Source organism: Hypanus sabinus, chromosome 8 (assembly GCF_030144855.1).
Source record: "Hypanus sabinus isolate sHypSab1 chromosome 8, sHypSab1.hap1, whole genome shotgun sequence".
In the NCBI taxonomy this organism is placed as follows: domain Eukaryota; kingdom Metazoa; phylum Chordata; class Chondrichthyes; order Myliobatiformes; family Dasyatidae; genus Hypanus; species Hypanus sabinus.
Genome location: NC_082713.1, coordinates 162,541,200 through 162,563,795, shown reverse-complemented (window position 1 = coordinate 162,563,795; position 22,596 = coordinate 162,541,200). Strand labels below are relative to the sequence as shown.

At 41.4% G+C, this 22,596-nt stretch overlaps 1 protein-coding gene across 1 annotated transcript in view; it reads left to right on the top strand.

Moving 5' to 3' along the window:
* Positions 1-20,057, top strand: part of slc6a15 (solute carrier family 6 member 15) — a 40,818-nt gene extending 20,761 nt beyond the window's left edge. The window contains exons 5-11 of the mRNA XM_059976589.1: positions 3,494-3,604; positions 10,339-10,580; positions 10,679-10,871; positions 12,259-12,451; positions 13,996-14,155; positions 16,933-17,095; positions 18,861-20,057. Of these exons, the coding sequence (XP_059832572.1) occupies positions 3,494-3,604; positions 10,339-10,580; positions 10,679-10,871; positions 12,259-12,451; positions 13,996-14,155; positions 16,933-17,095; positions 18,861-19,229 (1,431 nt within the window). The 3' untranslated portion in view covers positions 19,230-20,057. The remainder of the gene's footprint in view (positions 1-3,493; positions 3,605-10,338; positions 10,581-10,678; positions 10,872-12,258; positions 12,452-13,995; positions 14,156-16,932; positions 17,096-18,860) is intronic.
* Positions 20,058-22,596: the final 2,539 nt, after the last annotated feature.

Below are 22,596 nucleotides of genomic sequence, written 5' to 3'. Positions count from 1 at the left end.
TCACTGTTTCTATGTTACAAATTGTAGTATCGCTTATTTTGACAGCTGTGTACATGGCTGTCACGGTGTAGCAATCTCTTGCGATGCTTCATTTAATGACACTGGTGAGGAATTGGGTCGTCAACAGGGCCACACCCCAAAGGCACACATCTTCCAGGGCACGCCGGGAGATGTCAAAAACGCCAGGCCATTTGGCGAGGTACTAGAGCGGGTGACCACAGCTGTGAGGAACCGCAGTTTGCCGCTGTAAATCACGGATTCAGACAGGACCTCACCCACCTCGAGAAGGGGAAATCAATACATTAAAAGAGAAGAAATTGAACTGTTCCATGGATGAACTTGAAGAAGTCGCCCAGGTCCGCAAAACCCACGTGTACAGAAAACGAATCTCTTGCAGCAGAAAGAACCTTAACCAATCTAAAGCAATCTTCATTCAGTTGTAGGCTAGTTTCATATTCTTTACTGCAGTATTTAAATAAGCCATTGTTTGTTAGGGTGGTGAGGTGAAGTTACATCTTCTACCACAGGAGGTGTAAGGCACTCCTTCCCTCCACCAGCCTGCAAGTCTCTCTTGGGCGAGATGTAGCACCTGCTTAGCCCCCTGATCTGAGTCAAGGGGAGCCATGGGGGCAGGTGATGGATGGTCGTATGAGCAGCTGGTGCATATCACATGTCTTGGTTATGTGACCATTGACATCAGACAGACAATCTCTGAAGAGTATTTGATAATGAATGGGGTCACCCATTGCCCAGAAGGAGGCAATGGCAAACCGCGGCACATAATGTTGATTGTTCTATGTTTCCAGATGTGTATGCCACAGGCAGTGGTGTGGCAGGATTATCACATGTACATTGGAACATACAGTAAAAAGGGTTGTTGGCCAACACAGTCCAAGTCTGAGGGTGTGCTGGGGGCATGTGGCCATTCTTCCGTCACCATCATTGCATGACCACAACTTATTAATCTTAACTGTACCCCTACAGGATGTGGAAGGAAACCAGAACACTTGGAGAAAACCCAGCTGGTCATGGGGAGGGAAGATTGTACCGACTCCTTACTGACAGCGGTGGAATTGTACCCAGGTTGCCAGCGCTGTAACAGCATTGCACTAACTGCTATGCCTCCTCACTCAACTGTTCCCACAACCCATGGACTCTTCATCTTATGTTTTTGATATTGCTTATTTATTTATTATTGTTGTAGTTCTTTCTTTTATATTTGCACAATTTGTTGTCTTTTGCGCTTCGGCTGTTTGTCCATGTTGTTGGTTGTAGCCTCCCATTATGGTTATTGGATTTACTGAGTATGCCCACAAGAAACTGAATCTCAGGGTTGTATATGGTGACATGTATGTATTTTGATAATAAATTTACTTTGAACATTGAACATTGATCCTTGCTGTCCCAAGGTACTTAGTGAAGGAGAATGTGCCTTATTTACACTGATGGTAATGGAATCAAACTTAAGGAGGATTATACATTTCCCTTCTACCATATTACACTTCTGACACTGATAATACATTTCTGGGTGATCATCCTTGATGGCATCAGAGAATGGGAAGTCTTATAAAGGCCATGCAATAGTCCAGTGGCATCAATGGCTTCAGTTTTGATGATATTGATAAAATCGCTAGTCTGAACATCAAACGATTTCCAATACATCTCCAGACTGGTACTTGTGGTGGCACATTTAAATAGTGCGATTGCTCCTGTTGCTACTTAAAGTGCACCCTATTTTAGTTTGGGATTGAAATCAGAGTGTAACACCTATAATATTAATCCAGCTCCACTGAACCTATTCAATAGATCAGTGTATCTTGGAAAAAGAACATAGCTCCCTTTTAATATGTTTTCTGACAGGCCCATCGTGCACTCAATAGTCAGTGAGCTGATGCCATGTCAACAATCCAAATTTTTCCATTTAGTAAGATTACTGAAGTATGATGAACTAGTTCAACTGTTCTGTGTCCAAGGAGCTATTTATGGTTATTTGCCCTTTTTTTTCAAAAGAGTTCAAAAGCAATATTTGGGCTTGGATGATGAGATCAAGTATTTGTGATCTGTTCTCATTACTTTCTGTTTACAGTCAAGACATGTCTCTCCTAACTTTACTAATTAAGAGTTATAGACTTGAAGCATGACTTTCTCCACAGATGCTGTCTTCCTTCTGAGTTTCTCAGGCATTTTCTGTCTTGATTCAGGTTTCCAGTATGTGTAGGTTTTTACTTTTAAAGAATTATAGTGGATGGAGTATATTCTGTGTAAAGGTCTGTGACTAGTGGTGTTCCACAGGGATTTGTTCTAGAACTCTTGCCCTTTGTGATTTTTATAAATGACAGATGATGAAGTGGAAGGTTGGGTCAGTAAGTTTGCAGATGACATGATGATTGGTGATGTATGTAGTGTAGAAGGTTACAATGGGACATTGGTGCAGAGCAGGGCTGAGAAGTGACAGATAGACTTCAAACAGGCGAACAGTGAATTGATTAACTTTGGAAGGTCGATCAGGTTAATTGCAGGATTACCAGCATTATGGCGGACAGAGAAATATTAGGGTCTATGTCCATAGATTCCTCAATGTTGCTGTGTACATTGATTGAGTGGTTAAGGAAGCGTCTGGTGTTTTAGCATTCATTAAACAGGGGAATTGAATTCAGGAGCTGTGAGACTATGTTGCAGCTCTATAAAATTCTAGTTAGTCCACACTTGGAACATCATGTTCAGTTCTGGTTGCCCCATTATAAGAAAGATGTGGAAGGTTTAGAGAGGGTGCAGAGGAGATCTACCAGAATGCTGTGTTGATTAGAGAGCATGCCTCATGCAGAAAGGTTGTGCAAACTAAGGCTATTTTCTTTGGAGCAAAGGAGGATGAGAGTTGAATTGATAGAGGTGTATAAGACCAGCATGGCTAGAGCAGAGAGCCAGCTCCATTTCCTCAGGGCAGTAATAGCTAGCATGAGGGACATAAGGTGATTGGAGGAAAGCATAGGGGTATGTCAGAGGCAGATTTTTTGTGTAGAGTGGTAGTGCTGGGATTGGGGATAGACACAGATAACAGAGAGATCTAAGAGATTCTTGGGTAGGCACATAGATGAAAGATGGACAGCTATGTGGGAGGGAAGGGTTAGATTGGAGTAGGTTAAAACGCTGGCATGACATCATGGGCCAAAGGACCAGCACTGTGATGTAGTGTTTTCTGTTCTGTGTTCTACGTATGACCCCGTGCCCGTGTGATCTGAATTTTTGCAGTATCCATTCACAGATATACACTGGCTGTTGTACTGGGCCAGAAGTCATCATTTCAAAGATGGTTATTTTCTACTGTTCAGCCGTATGTCCACTATACAAAATAAAGCCCAGCAGGATTAATGTGTATTGCTCCATATAGTAAAGTCAAGTAGACTTAGTTACATTATACTTATCAAGCCATTGGTCTTCACATGTCTTTGTGTGCTGCTGTGGACTAATGTCTCTTCATGCATTTTTTTTTCAGGTGATGTACTTTAGCTCTCTATTTCCCTACGTTGTACTTGTCTGCTTTCTGGTTCGAGGCCTTCTTCTGAAGGGTTCTTTTGATGGCATCCGTTACATGTTTACCCCTAAGGTATGTCCTGAGACATTGTACTGTTAACCTGCAGCAGGCATGGGGAAGTACAGTTTTTTGAAATAGAATGGAATAAGTTAAAAAAAAGGCTAATTTGTAGACTACTTTTGTAATGTGCTCAGAACGGTCTGCTTGATGGTTGATGATGCCACCTAGTGGTAGGTTTTCAATTAAACACTTCCATTTATTCTATTTCTCGCCACCTAGTGGTTTCTATATGGTAATAACTGACGATGCTGATCCTGTTACTTGGAGGAAGGATACACGATGCAGACAAACTGTTCTTTATTCCTTTAAGCTGAATGTTTGTTTAATAGAAGCAAAAAATTGCAAGCAAGCCTTATTTTAATTGGAAAAGTACACACTCCAAGTACGTTATAATCAGTCAATAGAAACGTGTGTCATTGTCTAAAGATGAACGCATGTATAACATAACAGATGCTGGTTTATATGCCCAAGAGGGTTAAAAGTCTAGACCAATGGTGGTTGTTCATCGTATTCAGCGATAACAGGAAATCCGTGCGGAAAGTTTTTAAAGTGGAAGTGCCATTGCACTGGGACATTTCAACTCTCTCGACCTCAGAAGTCCAGGTTCAGTGGTACGGACGAGAGTCACAAACTAGGGTCTTCCTTGGTTGCAGTGGACCATGACATCTCCTGTGCCTTGTCATACCCTTTTCTCTCCCCAGAGTGTGGCAGTACCACCTTCCTGGCCGTTAGATCTCACTGCAGCTCTCGTCCGCCCAGTCAGCTGGAGCTGACTTCACCTGCAGGGTCAGGCGTGCCCCCATCTCGCTGGGGTGTGAGGCTGCCAGCTATCCTCACCTGGCTTAGCCCACCCGTCGAAGTGGTGTACTGGAGTGTGGCCACTGTCACGTGTAAGCAGCGACTTGGAGCCACAGGGGAGAGCTGAGTGCCCGGTGAGGACCAAAGGTGTGTGAGCTGCCCCAGAGTGGACACAGCAAGCCCCTTCACCAGAGGTGCCATTCCTCCCTGGATACCCCCATAATACCCCCAGACCTGTAGGACAGGCAATATTACACAAGTCTTGGCAGTATAAGGGGAAAAGCAAGTAATTTCATAATTAAAAGGGATATGGAGCTGTTAGCTATTAATATGTTCTGGACAGAATTTAAGAGAAATATCTTCAGCCAGGCAGTGATTAGAATGTACAACTTGTTAATTGAAGTGTGTAGAAGGAGGAATGGAAATATACTCAAGGGGGAAAGCAAAGAAAGGGAATGCTGATGAATGTAGATGAAGAAAGGTAGGAAAAGATTTGTGCATCATATCAGTGGATCCAGGTGCCCTATTTCCAGCTTTCAATTATCTAAGCACATTTCCACATGAGAATTATCTATTGTACGCTAATTATGTGTAGGTATGAAGTTGTCATAAGCCCATTATAATTAAATGTACTGCAGTTAAAGACCGTCTTATTTTGAAAAATCAGAATATTTTCATTTTCAAGACTGCTGTCCAACAATTGTAATGTCTAACAACTGTAACAATAATTTTTTTTGTAAGATTAAATATTTAATTTTATAAGAAATTATAGAAACTGGTGATTACTGGCAAAGCGGGTGATGCCAGAGTGATCATTCAAATGTTTATAGTCATATGTAGTGTGATCCCGTTTCAAGTGGCAAATATAGAAACACTACTATGTCTAGTTGGGTGGAGGGGTGGAGATGTGAAGACACGTCCCCACCGAAAGTGCTCCTTCCCTCCACTAGGCTGCAGGTCACCCCTGGGCAAGGTGTAGCACCTGCTTAGACCCCCCCTCCCCCCGCCACGTCGATCAGGGTCATGTGAAGCCATGGGTACAGGTGATGATGGATGGTTGCATAAGCAGCTGGTGCATATCACAACTCTTTAAGAAAGAAGGAATGCAGCAGAAAGGAAATTATAGACCAATTAGCCTGACCTCAGTGGCCCTTGTGTAGAACACCCTGAAGATTAACTTGCAGGTTGAGTCGATGGTGAGGAAGGCAAATGCCATGTTAGACCTCATTTCAAGAGGTCTAGAATACAAGAGCAAGGATGTGATGCTGGGGCTTTATAAGGCACTGGTGAGGCCTCATTTTCAGTATTGTGAACGGTTTTGGGCCCCTCATCTTAGAAAGGTTGTGCTGGCATTGGAGAGGGTCCAGAGGAGGATCACAAGGAAGATTCCAGGAATGAAAGGGTTATCATACAAGGAACGTTTGATAGTTCTGGCTTTGTACTCACTGGAACTCAGAAGGATTGGGGGGGGGGTGGTATCTCACTGAAACCTTTTGATTGTTGAAAGGCCTAGACAGAGTAGATGTGGAAAGGATGTTTCCCATGGTGAGATAATCTAGGACAGAAGGGCACAGCCTCAGGATAGAAGGGCGCCCTTTCAAGATAGAGATGCAGAGAAATTTCTTTAGCCTAAGGGTGGCGAATTTGTGGAATTTTTTGCCACGTGCAGCTGTGGAGGTCAGGTCGTTCAGTGTATTTAAGGCAGAGATTGATAGGTTCTTGATTGGACGTGGCATCAAGAGTTACGGGTTGAAGGCCAGGTGCTGGAGTTGAGGATGAGAAGAAAAAAGGATCAGCCATGATGGAATGGCAGAGCAGACTCGATGGGTCAGATGGCCTAATTCTGCTCCTATGTCTTATGGTCTTATAGTCTTTCGCAACCACTGATGTCTGACAGACAATCTCTTCGTAGTATTGATAATAGTTGGGCCACCCCTCTTGTAAAGACACTGTCCAAATGAAGACAATGGCAAAGCACTTCTGTGGAAAAATTTGTCAAAAATAATCATGGTCAGAGACAATGATCACCCATGTTGTACGGCACATAATAATGGTGATGTCTACTTCTAATACATAGAAATTTTGAGACCAGCTTTCAATGGTAGAGATTCCCCGCCAGTGTTTTGTATGGTACGTACCTCTCAAGGGGGTTCTGTAATTTGGAGAATGCTAAGTGGTCAGACACAGTTGGGTATACAATTCCCAGCATGTTCTATTCATTTGTAAGGGTACTTTATCATGTAGATTAAATATAATCAGGACTTCATCTAAATTCATTTTATCAAGCAATTCAAAGCATTCTCTGACAATGTACAAATGCCATAAATAAGATCATAAGACCATAAGATGTAGTAGAATTAGTGTATTTTATCATAACTGATCCACTTTTCCTCTCAGCCCCAATCTTCTTCCTTCTCCCTATATCCCTTCATGCCCTGACTAATCAAGAATCTAGCAACATCTACCTTAAGTACACCCAATGACTTATCTCCACAGCCACCTGTGATGATGAATTCACAGATTCACCACCCTCAGTCTAAACAAATTCCTCATCTCTGTCTGAAAGGACATCCCTCTATTCTGAGGCTGTGTCCTCTGGTCTTTTTAGACTGTCTCACCATAAGAAACATCCTCTCCACATCCACTCTATTGAGGCCTTTTAACACTTGATAGGTTTCAATGAGGTCACCCCTCATTATTCTAAACTCCAGTGAGTATAGACCTTGAATCTACAAATGCTCTTCATATGACAAGCCTTTCAAAACTGGAATTATTTCTTCTTTAAGCATCTCATCAGTGAAGCGTTTGCGATGCTGGTATAGAGTACAACACTTAAGTGCCCCATAGTGGCAAGACCCTAGACTGTGGTCCTTCCCCAAGAAACCTTTGCAGTGGTCTTGCTGAGCTTCTCTGTATTCCACAACAGGTATTCGTGGACCCTATAATGAGCCAGTCAGATATCTCCTTGCACTGGAAGATCAACAAATATGTGTCCCCAGGAACAGTCCACATCAGGCTTGGGTGAATTTCGTTAAGATCCACTGCATCCCTTTCCAGATCTTCTTGCCAAAAGGAGATGAACAATTGCACAAGATTGTTTATTGTCATTCTTCAGTACACGAGTGAAAAGAAGAACAAAGTTATTGTTACTCCGGATCCGATACAGCATTAAAAAAGCACAATAAATATAAATGTAAACGCGATCCTGTAAAACATAATGTACAAGTAACTGTGTGTAGCTGTATATGCATAAGATTAGCTTCTACAGTATAGATAGACTGACTGAATGTACAGTACATAGAGGGACTCCGGGTGCAGGAGAACCTGTACATAGGTGACTGACAGGAAATGATGAAGTGACAAAGTGACTCTTGACAAAAAAATGTCTTCTAGGTGGCTGCAGAGCAAATGAAAAGATGGTGGCTGTGTCAGTGTTGATATTTATTTGTTTATTGAGATACAGTGTAGAATAGGCCTCTCTGCCTCTACGAGCCCTGCCGCCCAGCAACCTCCCTGACTTAATCCTAGTCTAACCACGGGGCAGTTTGCAATGACCAACTTACTGGACCGTGGGAGGAAACGGGAGCAGCTGGAGAAAACCCACATATTCCACAGGGAAGACAGTCGGACACCTTACAGGCGATGCCGGGATTGAACTCTGAACTCCAGCGCCCTAAGCTGTAATAGCATCATGCTCGCTGTTACATCACAGCAGTGCGTAGGTGTGAAGTGTAAGCTGAAAGTGGCGGTGGGGCGACTGGAGGATGCTGAGAGGCCATAGGTAGGAGTGGCTGGTTATGGACGATTTAATAGTAGTGAGGAGTGGTCCCGTGGGTCAGTGGGTGTAAGATTGGATGCTATGTAGCCTCTTCCCTGATGGGGTTGGGACAAACAGCCCATAAACAGGATGGGCGCAGTCTCCTGCACACTGCTGCTATATGAGGGGCAGTGAACAGGTACCCATAGAGGAACTGATGGCAAGCTTATTTGTGAGATTTTAGAGATGAGGCATTCAATAAATATGGTTTGAGCACTTTGCTCAGGAAACTACCCCACAGGAGCAATTGTTCCCCTTTGCTACAGGACCCTGCCTGATAGATCTGCTAACAAAGGTGTTTTTGTGCAGTAACTTTGTTTTTTTATGAAGGACGGGTAGTGCAGTGAGGCCTAAGCAAATGGAACACTGTACGACAATTGGACCAGGCCAAGCCTTGGTAATCCAAGTAGAACTTCAGTACGTGGGATGTTATGTTGAAGTCAGACAAGATATTGGTGAGGCCCCATTTGGAGTATTGTGTGCAGGTTTCATCATCCACCTACAGGAAAGATGTAAAAAGTTTGAAAGAGTACAGAGAGAACTTACTAGGATGTTGCTGAGTCTGAAGGACCTGAGTTATAAGGGAAGATTGAATAGGTTAGGATTTTATGACTTGGAACATAAAAGATTGAGAAGAGATTTAATAACGGTATACAAAATTATGAGGGTTATAGATAGTGTAAATGCAAGCAGGGTTTTTCAACTGAGGTTTGGTGGGACTACAATCAAAGGTAATGGTTAAGGGTAAAATGTAAAAAGTTTAAGGGGAACATAAGAGAAACTTCTTCACTCAGAGGGTCAAAACAGTGCGGAACAAGCTGCCAGCACAAGTGGTACATGCGAGTTCAATTTCAACACTTAAGTTGAACAGCTACATGGGTGGTAGGGGTACGGATGGCTATGGCCCCAGTGCAGGTCAGTGGGAGTAGGCACTTTAAATGGTTCGGCATGGACTGGATGGGCTAAAGGGCCTGATTCTATGCTGTACTTTCCTGTAACTTTGTGACATGGTGACTCCTAGTGTTTACAAGCTCCAAGTCTAGGCACAGTTTAAAGTAGCCACTTACTAAGTCGGCCATCAGGATCAGAGCTCTGTTGGATACCAATGTTCCCTTAAGGCATGTGCGTGTGCATGTCCACATATCTTTTGCCACTTGCACACTAAGGAATTTAAACTGCACTTCCCTCTACCTAATTGGCATGTTAAGTACTGTATATTTCATGATTGTATACAATCACATTATCTTTTCTGGCTTCTCATGTAGTTTTATTTCTTTCAAACAATGTACAACAGATTGGACGTCCTTAGAATAGCTTCAGGTTTACTTCCACTTAAAAATTCAGTGTGTACAAGTTGTTTTCACTGGGTAAAAAATTCCACAGCATAAGATTTTTGCACACACTGGTAATTACAAATTAGAGGGAACATTGTTGGGTGCATCACTCTTCCAACCTGATTTACGAGGAGAACCATTTTCCCTTCTGTACTTTTACAGAGGCCATACAACTCATGCACAATAATATAAACATGACTCCCATAGAATGCAAAAAGCTTTCAGGAACTCAGAGAAATTATTCCTATTATTGCTTTAGTGTAGTGGGGGAGGGGGGTTCCAACCTTCTTTATGCCATGAACTGAGGGGTCCCTGGATCCCAGGTTGGGATCTCCTGCTGATGGAAAGCTACTAAGTTTAGTCAGCAGAAGGAGACATTGTGAACAAACTCTTGTGATATCAGCAATTGGGTTGAAATCTCCTCAGTGTCTGGTAGCAAAATTATTTTTCCACTCTGCTATTGTTAATGAGTTTGTACTTTCTTCCGGTAACCATGTGGGTTTTCTCCTCATGGTCCTCCCCCATTCCACAGATGTACAGGTCACATGGGTGGTTGGGCCTAGAAGGCCTGTTATTTTTCTGTCGATCTCTAAATCCAATAGATGAGGAAATTTGATCCAGTACAAATATCAGGAGAGATCCACTGCTTATTTTAAAAGTGTTTCCAGATTATCTTCATTTAATAATTAATTCTTCAGTTTTATCCATTTAGATTCTGTCATTTTGACTGGGTTCCTTTTGCAGTGATGACTGCGCTTGAACTGTGGATTACTCACATGTTGTTCTCTCCCTCACAGCTGGAGATCATGCTGGACCCTCAGGTCTGGAGAGGGGCTGCGACACAAGTGTTCTTTGCTCTTGGCCTGGGATTTGGTGGCGTGATTGCCTTCTCCAGCTACAACAAACGTAACAACAACTGCCATTTTGATGCGGTCCTCGTGTCCTTGATCAACTTCTTCACGTCCATCTTAGCAACACTGGTGGTGTTTGCTGTCTTGGGCTTCAAGGCAAATATAATAAATGAGAAGTGTGTTGCTAGGTGGGTGCTGCCTTGCTGCTAAATAACAGTGACCGTGCTTTTGCCCAGGTATGAACGCTCTTCCTCAATTTGATGAAGTCCTGTTGGTTACGTTGCAGAAATACAGACAAGATCCTGGAAATGCTGAAGGCAGGAGTTATCAGTCATGACCTCATCCCTCACCACGTTAATCTGTCTGATGTTTCAGCCACCGATTACCATCAGATGTACAACATCATAAAGGAAGTGAAAGAAGAAGACTTTCAGAAGTTAGGTTTGGATTCATGTCAACTGGAGGATGAACTTAACCAGGTCAGCTAATAATTAAACTGAGTAAGCTCTGAGCACTGCAGTTGTCCCACCTTTTGTTTGGGTGGGGAAGATCACATTATCTGGGCAGAGAGATGGACTCGAGGGAGGGTCTTCATCCACTTAATTTGATGTCAGTGAACATTGGTACCTAATAGACAAACGGAAATAATGGCATAATGATGAGATAATAATGAGAATAAATAACCATAATCTTATATAACAGCATTATGTGTATCTATGTTAAGTAAATGTTTGTTGGTGATATAGATGATGTTGTAGTGTGCACAAAATCACCAGAGAGATGCGGCTGATAGTTACGAAGAAGTCCTTTAGTCGACAAAATGAGACACAGCAGGTTAAGGCCCTTTCAAAGGAAGAGGCCTGTTCAACCCAGTATTACACTTATTATATGTTAAAGATCAAAGGACAACTCTATATTTACAATTTATCTACAATGCTTTCTTTGAATTACATATCATCTTCACACCTCCTTCTTTGCACCCACACTCCAAACACCCAAAATGAAAGTTAAATCAGTATTGTCTGGTTTTCCTGTTGACAGCAATTCTTGGCTCTAGGGATCTGCTGTCCAGAGCTGCATTTTAAATATAATCTACAATCCACATTCAGATCTAAAGTTTGGTTGCTGTTTAATACATTACTGTACACCCTAAGACCAGAATATGCTCTAACAGATAACAAAAGTGGAAATGACTGATCAGCTTTGAACGTGTTCAGCCGTTCAGTATTCAGGTGTCTGAGCAGCAAATTGTCTTTGTCTTTAGAGGGCCGCAGGATTATAATCTGTGGAACTACCCAAGGCTAGTGGGCAGCAAAGCATCAAATTTGCCCCTATATCTCTGATGCCTTACAAGAATGATATAGACCATAAGGTCATAAGGTACAGGAGTAGAAATTGGCCATTTGGCCCCATTACATACGCTCCACCATTTCATCATGGCTGATCCATTTCCCTCTCAGCCCTGGTTAATCAAGAATCTATCAACCTCTGCCATAAATATGCACAGTAACTTGGTTTCCACAGGGACATATGACAACAAGTTCCACAGAGTCACCACACTCTGGCAAAAGAAATTCTTCCTCATCTCCGTTGAAAAATGACACCCCTCTACCCTGAGGCTGTGTGCTCTTATCCTAGACTCTCCCACCATAGGAGGCATCCTGTCCACGTCCGCTCTATCGAGGCCTACCAACATTCGATAGGTTTCAATGAGGTCACCCCTCAATCTTCTGAATTCCAGTGAACACAGGTCCAGAGTCATCAACTTCATGCGACCAATGCATAAAGCTTCTCTTCTATTCTGATGTTATAGTGAGCAAATGTATTGTCTTACTTGATCTTGCACTGGCTATGTGTGTTTTGCAGGCTGTACAAGGTACTGGTTTAGCCTTCATCGCTTTCACTGAGGCCATGACTCATTTCCCAGCATCCCCCTTCTGGTCAGTGTTGTTCTTCCTAATGCTGGTAAACCTAGGCTTGGGCAGCATGTTCGGCACCATTGAAGGAATACTCACACCACTGGTGGATACATTCAAAGTGCGCAAAGAAATCTTGACCAGTAAGTAGAAAGGCCATGAAGTGACACTTCATTCCTTAACAAAAATTGCATGCGTCAAGAACATTCAGCTTAGATAATATGGAAGGTGAATGAATATGGATAGGACCTAAGGAGACTTCCTTCAAAGCTTGTGTTAAAGTTCAAAGTATATTATCAAAGTACATATATGTCACCACATACAACCAGATTCCTTTTCCCGGTCAGCCTCCTCAGTAAACCTATAGATTAGTAACTATAACAGGATTAAAGGAAGGTCAACCAGAGGACAACCAACTGTGCAAATGCAAATATAAATAAATAGCATTATGGATAATGAGAACATGAAATAACAAGGTAGGGAGTCCTTAAAAAAAAGATCATTGGTTGTGGAAACATTTCAATGGATGGGCAAGTGAGTGTAGTTGTCCCCTTTGGTTCAAGAGCCTGATGCTTGAGGGGTAGTAACTGTCCCTGAACCTGGAGGTGCGAGTCCTGAGGCTCTTGTACCTTCTACCTGATGGCAGTGGTGGGAGAAGAGCATGGCCTGGGTGGTGTGGATCTCTGGTGATGGATGCTGCTTTCCTACGACAGCCTTTCATGTAGATGTTTCTTACTGGATATATCAAAGTTCAAAGTGAGTTTTATTATCAAAGTACATACATGTCACATTAGACAACTCTGAGATTTATTTTCCTGCGGGCATACGTCAGTGCATATTCAAGTTTGTGTGTGTGTGTTTGTAAGTATAATTAAATGAAATACAGTACAACAATGTCCGATACTGTCATATACGCATTGAAAATTAAGATAACTGCCCATAACCCCATTGTTTGGGAGGTCTAGACTACATGCTATTACCCAATCTAAACATGACATAAATGGACATTGCCAGTACCTCCCATCGTAGTCCAGACTCCAGACAGCTCCTTATGTTTTATTCAGGGCCTGTGGCCCAGTGTTTTGTGACTCTGAGACTGAGCTCAACAGGACTCAACAGTGGCCTGACGAAACCTCTGACATTCCACGCCCCTCTTCAGCTCCGTGGGCTGTATGTTGATTACTGGCAGCCCCTTCGAATATCATGAAAATCCAACAGGATCTTTGTGCAAAATGGTTATTGTTTGCTGAGTCAACTAGAAGTTTGTTCACGCAGTTTACCTTCGTGGATCTGGAGGTTCTATCTTGCATGGGAATTATATTAAAGTTTCAGCATTTCATTGTTCAGCTCCGACTTGAGGGCTATACTTTAAATTCCAAATCAACCAACAAGTGAGAGCTCTGTTCCCATCTCTGTACGTGAATAAAATAAGTATTGAAAGTCTCACAGTGGACAATGTATAAATTTTATTTCCAGTGTAGAGTCATGAAAGGTTTTGGACAAGAAACACTGGTGCCTTTATTCTGCAAACACTGTGCGGAAAAGGCTTGCAATTTTCAAATTCTGCCTCCTTTTCATGCTTACCCCTGCTAGCAATTAGAGGATTACAGTCAGCTTATTTGTAGCTGATTTGCAATGTACCTTGGCTGCCTGTCAGCTCCATAATATCTATTTTTCTTTGCTCTAGTTGGCTGTTGTCTCGTAGCTTTCGGTATTGGCCTGGTCTTTGTACAGCGCTCTGGAAACTACTTCGTTACCATGTTTGATGATTACTCAGCTACCCTGCCCCTTCTGATTGTGGTTATCCTGGAGAACGTCACTGTTGCTTGGGTTTATGGCACAGATAAGTACGCATCCACACCCCTATAATAATTGTACTTCATTTGGTAAAATGTATAACAAAGGAAATGGATAACTGAAAATGTAATTAATTCTTCACATTACGCCTTCTTACTTTACCTTATATATTCATTGTACGAGCCCTTTTCAGCAGCAAGAGCACAAGTTGTCCATTGTGTGTCTCCATTATAGCGTTGTATTGCTTTATTGAGTGATATCCTTGAATTCTCCCCACCATCCATCGAGAACATTTATCAGGAGCGCTGCATACGCAGGGCCCTAAGTATTATCAGGGATCCTATGCATCCATCCAGCATTCTCTTTGACTTTCTGCCATGCATAAAGACAAGAACGGTCTGGATGGGAAACAGTTTCTTCCCTCAGGCCATTAGGCTTCTGAACTCCCTGCTGTATCATATTTGAAGTGTCACCAGTTAACTTGTTTTGATCCCTACATATTAAATGTATGCACTTTACTTAGTTTATTAATGCATAATTCATTTGTAGGTATAATTTTTACTTTCCTGTTACTGTGTGTTATATGTACTACTGTGATTTTCACCCTGGTCCAGAGAAACGTCGTCTCATTTGATGGTATATTATACATAGTTCAATGACAATAAAAAGCTAACAAGAGAAGTCAAAGCCAACATAAAAGCCAAAGAGAAGGCATATAATAGAGCACAGATTAGTGGGAAGTTGGAGGATTGGGAAACCTTTAAATACCCACAGAAGACAATTTAAAAAATTCATTAAGAAGTTAAAGATGGAATATGAAAGTAAGCTAGCCAATAATATTAAAGGGGATACCAAACGTTTCTCCAGATATATAAAAGTATAAAAAAGACATGATGGGGTATTGGCCTGTTGGAAAACAATGCTGGAGAGGTAGTAATAATGGACAAGGAAATGGCAGACAAACTGAATAAATACTTTGCATCAGTCTGTACTGTGGAGAAACACTAGAAACACTGTGGTGGAAGTTCCAGGTGTCAGGGGTCATGAAGTATGTAAAATTACATTACTAGGGTGAAAATTCTTGAAAACTGAAAGGTCTGAAGGTAGATAAGTCAGCTGGACCAGATGGTGTACACCCCGGGGTTCTGAAGGAGGTGGCTAAAGGGATTGCGGAGGCATTAGTGGTGAAACTATGGAATTCTTTACCACAGGCAGCTATGGAGGCCAAGTCTTTATGTATATTTAAGGCAGAGATTGATAGATTCTTGATAGGTTAAGGCATGAAGAGATACAGAGAACGCAGGAGATTGGTGCTGAGAGGAAAAATGGATCAGCCATGATGAATTGTCAGAGCAGACACGATGAGCCAAATTGTCTAATTCTGCTCCTATGTCTTAAGGTCTTGTGGCTTTGAATGAAAAATCGTTTTGAGAAAGTTTGTTAGGTATTAGATAGTTCACATTTAACTGATTTCACTTAAATAAATGTGTTTAATTATATGTAAGTTATGTTCTTTAACTTGTTAATGAATATTCAAACTTTTTGGATCCTTTATGAAGTCATAGGGATTCGAACAGTTTCAAGACCTTTGATAGAATGACACCTGGCTAAATTTGCAGGCTTTACTTAGCCATTTATCCAGTGTTTCTTGTGTGGGGTTTGTTCTGGCATATCCATGTGGAGGCATTGTGTTATGGCAAGGGCTTGCCCTTTCAGGATCAGGAAGGTTTGGGCCTCCTATTGACTGCAGATTCTGGCCTGGTAACCTGAGCTACTGTGACACTTGCACATACCACCTTTTAATCTATTTAGCTGCAGTTCACTGCAGCCCCGTAGGAGCATCCTAGTGTGATCTATTTCTAATTTAGTTATTGCAGTCTCAACTCATCCAGTGATTGGAAATGGACTCCCTGAAGGTTAATTTGCAGGTTGAGCTGATGGTGGGAAAGACAAATGCGAAGTTACCATTCGTTTCAAGAGGACTGGAATATGAAAGTAAGGATGTGACGTTGAGGCTTGATAAGGCACTAGTGAGGTCTCACTTGGAGAATTGTGAGCAGTTTTGGGCCCCTTATCTAAGAAAGGATGTGCTGACATTGGAGAGGTCTCAAAGGAGAGTTACAGAAATGGTTCCAGGATGAAAAGCTTATCGTATGAGGTGTGTTTTGATGGCTCTGGGCCTACTCTTACTGGAATTCAGAAGAATGAGGGGTGACCCTCATTCATGAAACCTAATGAATGTTGAACGGTCTCGATAAGGTGGATATGGAGGGGATGTTTCCAAAGGTGGGGTAGTTTAAGACCAGAGGACACAACCTCAGAATAGAATTTAGATTGTAGATGAGGAATTTCTTCAGCCAGTGAGTGGTGAATCTGTGGAATTCATTGCCACAGGTGGCTGTCGATACCAAGTCATTGGGTATATTTAAGGCAGAGGTTGATAGATCCTTGATTAGTCAGGGCATGAAGGGATACAGGGAGAAGGCAGAAATGGGAAATGGATTATCCATGATGAAGTAGCAGAGCAGACTCGAAGGGCCAAATGGCCTAATTCTGCTCATATATCTTATGGTCTTAAGCTTTTGTGGATTTGCCTTCTCACTGACAATTGCACTTTCAAGAGATCTGTGAAAAATCGTGCATAAATTTCCCAAGGGGATTCACAATTGTTTTCTATCTAACTTCACCGAAGTCAGCAGGCCAGATTAAAAGTGACAAGCTCGTTTGTAAAGAATCACATAAAAAATCTATCTACAATAAACAAATAGACTACAATTAAAACACAACCTAGTATATTATAATGCACAACTGTGTTCCATTTCCATAGGTTCATGGAGGACTTAAAGGATATGCTGGGTTTTACTCCATTCCGATACTACTATTATACATGGAAATACGTCTCTCCACTAATTCTTATTGCTCTGCTCATAGCAAGCATTGTCCAGATGTGCTTAAGTCCACCGGGCTACTATGCCTGGATTAGTGAATTGGTGAGTGTTATTTTGATCAAATGTTGCTCTGTAATACTTGAAAGGAATGCTAGGCATATAGTACAGACACGTGTGAGTTTGTTCATGTGCATGTTACTCTTCTGCATTTATGATTTTTAATAACTTATAGCAGGGAATTCCATAGGCAGTTTGTCTACTCCAGTGTTCCTGATTGCTCTCTGCACCAAAAATTCAGAAACAATATGGGAAGCAAATGTAGCTTTGCATATAGTACATGTAGGAGCATTGACACAGTCACAACATTATAAATTTATGTCAACCGGAAGAGAGAGATAATAGCCTGGTTTGTAATCTATGTGGAAGTGTTGCCTAGATGTTAAGATGTCAATTTTTTTTTCTCGTTTTGTTTTTTAACCTGCCTGAAATTGGGTACCAAAATGCCAGTTCAACTGTAAATTTGGCACTACACCAGGGTAAACCATGCTCCGATCAAGGATGATATGTCATATTTTTCTGAAGAAGAAATTCTTCAGCAAGTTCTTTGAGAGAGAATATAACTCTTCAGTCATTCTCAGATTAATTTTTGGGAAGTATTAGTTAAGAAAATCAAGATTGACAAAAGCACCTTTTAAAAAGACTAGTTAACTCACCGTCTTTTATATACTTTTAGACAAGGCCTGGCAGGTAATTCAGATTTAATTTTGTTTGGGTACTGCAGCAGCTGTCCCCACTTTTACCACACCACCTTCACTGCCACCACCTCAATTTCATCCCACAACACTCATATCCCAGGATCTTGTGACTGAAACTGGCAGGAGTGATGCACTACATTTATTTTTATCATTGCCAGTTGGATTGTATCAAGGTTGTTTGAACAGAAAAGTTGCAGAATGTGTGACTTAAAACTGTAAATTGGGATTGAAATCTGTAAAATTTTGAAGGGAGAGAGCAGGATCAGGAAGCAGACTCACTTCACACTGTACCTGATTTTGTTCCAATGAAATATAAATAGTTGCCCATTATCTCTGATCCATTGATATTGGTTATTTTAATACCTTAATCCTCCTAAGTTTAAACCATCTATGTATTGCCTGAAGTATAATGGAAGCAATTATTAGATTATTCAATTGACTCGAATTGTTAACAGAGCATAGAACAGTTACAACAGAGAAACAGGCCCTTGGCCCACTCTGTTGTGCAGAATCAGTTAAATCAAATTGCCAAGTGTACAAATTCCTTCTGCCTGCACAATGTCCATATCTTTCCATTTCCCTCACATTCATGTGCCTATCTAAACAGTCTCTTAAAAGTCCCTCAAGTAGCTGTCTCTGCACCCACCGCTCAGTATTTAATAAAAACATGCCCTTCATATCTCCTGTAAACATTCCCCCCTCACCTTAAATGCATGCCCTCTGGTTTTTGACATTTCAACCCTGGGAGATAGATACTGTTTGTCTTCTCTGTCTTTCCCTCTTACAATCTTATAAACGTCTGTTAGATCTCCCCTCACCCTCCGCTGCTTCTCAAAAAGCAACCGAAGTTGTCCAGCCTCTTGTTATAGCACAAACTCTCCAATGCAGGCAGCATCCCGGTAAACCTTTTATGCACCTTTTCCAAAGCTTTGATATTCTTCCTTCATTGGGGCAATCAAAACTATGTACAATACTCCAGATGTAGCTTGTCTAGAGTTTCACAAAATTGCAACATTCCTGACTTTCGAATGCAGTGCCTTGATTAATAAAGGCAAGCCTGCCATATGCTTTCTTAGCCACCTTCTTGATCAATGTTCTATCAATTTTCGTAGGCTGGTGAAAAGTTTCTGAGTTTCCCAGTGTGGGGTTTGACCATCTGCATCGGCCTCATCATCCTGGCAGTTCTTCCCGTCCCTATAGTCTTCATCATTCGTTATTTTAACCTCATTGATGATGGTTCCAATTCCCTGGCCTCGGTCTCCTACAAAAAAGGACGGATCCTGACGGAGAACTCCAACCTGGAGGAAGATGATGCCAGTCTCCTGCAGAGCAAAACCCAAAGTGAGATGCCCTCCCCAATGGTTGGTAATAGTATTTATCGTAAGCAGAATGGATCCCCCACTCCAGAAGCAGACACAGCTCCGAATGGCCGCTATGGTATTGGATACTTGATGGCTGACATGCCTGAATCGGACTTATAGTTTCTGATTGAGCTTTGCCTGGCTATGTGTATGTTGTTACATTGCGCAAAATTGCCACTCGGAAGCACGCAGAGTACTAATGTGGCATATGTACCATGTATATCCTGTAGATAGACTATATTTTTCCATATTAGTGATACTGAAATACTGTGCCTGCCAGTAGCTCTGAATTTCTAGTTCTATAAGATTGTATTCAGTAATCCCTATAAGGAAAAAAAAGTAATTATCTTTTTTGAAGAAAAACTTTGTTTCCCAGTCACAGATTATCCTTTATCAGTATGTAAATCAGCAAATATATGGAATTCTCATTTCTAAACTTTACATGACATATGCTGACATTTAGGATTAATTTGAACACTGAACTAAGAATGTAAACTGACATTGTTGCAAATTATTTACTAGCTTATGACACCCCAGTGCCAGGTGACATCCACACCCGACTTCAAGGCGAGTGGTCCCAGGTTCAAATCCTGCCGGCTCCCTTGTGTGCTTCCATCCGTGCTGGGTTGAGCATCGAGCTAGCAAGTTGGCCTCGTAAAAGACAGATAAATGCTAAAGAAACGGCAAGACTGCTGCCTGATGCACCAAAAGGCGCGGGGAGGAGCAACGACAATGAAACCCCAGTACATATTTTTATTTGTACAGGGGATTATCCTTTTATGACACCCACAGTCTTAGCCACAGGGCAGTGATTGGCACTGAGGTAAAAACACAGTAGTCCCAATTCTCTACGACTTTTTCAAGTTCAAATGTTTTTTTAATTATTATTACTGAAACCCCAGTGTGAGGATTAAGAGTTTGCTGGCTGAATGAGTACTGTTGCTACAGTGGCCAAGAGATTTCCTTCAGAAACCTCTGTGGCTCTTATTTATGTGTACAAAGTGTCAGGCACTTTTCTGACACCGAGTCAGCCAGTTTCTCAGCTGGACTTGGAGGAATTGGTCTGTAACTAAGAAGATGATTGAACTTATCTAATGTAAGAGCAGGTGAAGTAGGAGCTCTTCTAACCAAACATTAAAAAATGTACTGGTTTCTCTCCCTAATGGTCGTGCATAAAGATCATTCTACCTGAGGTTCGAATCCTGCACATTCTGAACCCAATATGACCTCTGGCTCAGATTCTACCCACAGCCCACACAACTGCCTCTGAATTCTCAAGTTCATTCCCTCTTACTGGATCCTCTCCCAATTCAACACCTTTGGCAGCGCACACAAAATGCTGGAGAAATTCAGCAGCCAGGCAGCATCTATGGAAAAGAGTAAACAGTTGACGTTTCGGGCCGGACCTTCCTGCAGAACTGGACGAACAAGTCCTGAAGAATGGTCTCAGCCCAAAGCATTGACTGTTTACTCTTTTCCATAGATGCTGCCTGGCCTGCTGAATTCCTACAGCATTTTGAGTGTGTTGCTTTGGATTTCCAGAATCTGCAGATTTTCTCATGTTTTTATTCCTAATCTTGGACCTGTTAGCCACAACCTGTGCCTCATTTCCTCGTTACAATGAGTCCTAAGGTCCAATATCTTAAGAGGTTGAGTTTCAGGGTCAAAGCCAACAGGAGAAGAGAGGGCATATCATGGACATTTCCTCATTTTGTTCATCTGGGACAATCATATTCTCTGAACTTGTAACTGCTAATAACATACAGCACAACAATTTCTTTCAGCTAGTTTGTTAATTCTGGTGAAAAGTAAGTGTTCTCTCCTTTATTTTTCTAAAGAGATAATGGCATCTACCCTTTAGCAGTCAATGTGAAATGGAGATTATGTGCTTTTCTTCTGTGTAGACATGCCATATGAGTGGCCAGCATGAGCTTTGGATAGCTGGAGGGAGCAGTAATTTTAAAATCAGCTGTATATTTTGTGTAAAGTGTTTGCGATTATTAATTTGAAAAAAGGTAAAGTACTATTTTTAAGAGTCCGAACTGACTCTTATTATCAAACTGATCAATATGGTTAATTTGTTGCCTAATTATTTTAGATATTTATTGTGAGTTAGAATATTTAGTGAACAGCCTGTATATTTATATCGCATATTGTAAAATGTACATATGTATATTTTGCCTGGATTTGTTTGAACATTTTGAAGCAAACAAAAAGCTTTTATTTCAGCATTGATAAATCCTTTGAAGAAATTCTTTGTTAATTTTGTTACCTTTGCTAAATTGCTTTCCTTTTTGTAAAGTTATAGCTGTACTCTTCCCATACAAGAATATTTAGGTTCTTAATTTTGTCTGGAGATCTCCAATTCTTTTGTTATACTCCCAAAGGAAAATAAACTCTTAATGACAAACCACAGAACAATCCTTGTGTTTTCTTTGATTATGCATTCTTTTCAAAGAGGCTTTTAATTCAATCTCATACAAAACATTCAGTTCAAAAAAAGTCCGTGGAGAACATTCTAGCAGGCTGCATCACCATCTGGTATGGGGAGGGGGCTTCTGCACAGGATCAAAGTATGTTGCAAAAAAAGTTGTAAACTTAGTCAGCTCTGCCACAGCTACTAGCCTCTGTAGTACCCAAGACATCGTCAAGGAGCAGTACCTTAGAAAGGCGGCATCCATCATTGAGAACCTCCATCACCCAGGATGAGCGGTCTCACTGTTACCACCGGGAAGGAGGTACAGGAGCCTGAAGGCACACACTCAATGATTCAGGAGCAGCTCCTTCGCCTCTGCCATCCGATAACTGAATGGACATTGAACCCATGAACACTACCTCACTACTTTTTTAGTTTTGTTTCTGCCATACTTTTAAATTTAATTATTTAATAAACATATATACCTACTGTAATTCATGATGTTTGTTTCTATATTATTATGTATTACATTGTACTGCTGCTGCAAAGTTAACAAATTCCACAACGTATGCTGGTGATATTAAACCGGATTCTGACTCTGAATATAAGAAAATATCTTGTTTATTCCCACAAGAGCTTTTTATTTTGGCTGGATGGTGAAAACTGCCCAACGGATCACTGACACCAGCCTACCTGCCACCACAGACATATATACAGAAAGGTGATGGAAAAATGGCCAGTAACATCACAAAGGATCCCACCCACCCTAATCATTGACTGGTTGTCGCACTCCCATCTGGGAGGAGGCTAGGTAGCATTCACACCAGGACCACCAGACTCAAAAACAGTTACTTTCCCCGTGATCAACATCTTCAGCCCCTAACTCCACCATTATTTTATTATTTCCCATCAGTCACCTTATGTACAACTTACTGTCACTTTACAGATATACAATCAATCTATATATCCTAAGTATTTATATTTTTCCTCTGTGTGTTTTTTTGACTATTATTACTGTTTTTTTTAATCTTTTGTGTTTTTTATGCTGCATTGAATCCAGCTTATTCTGTT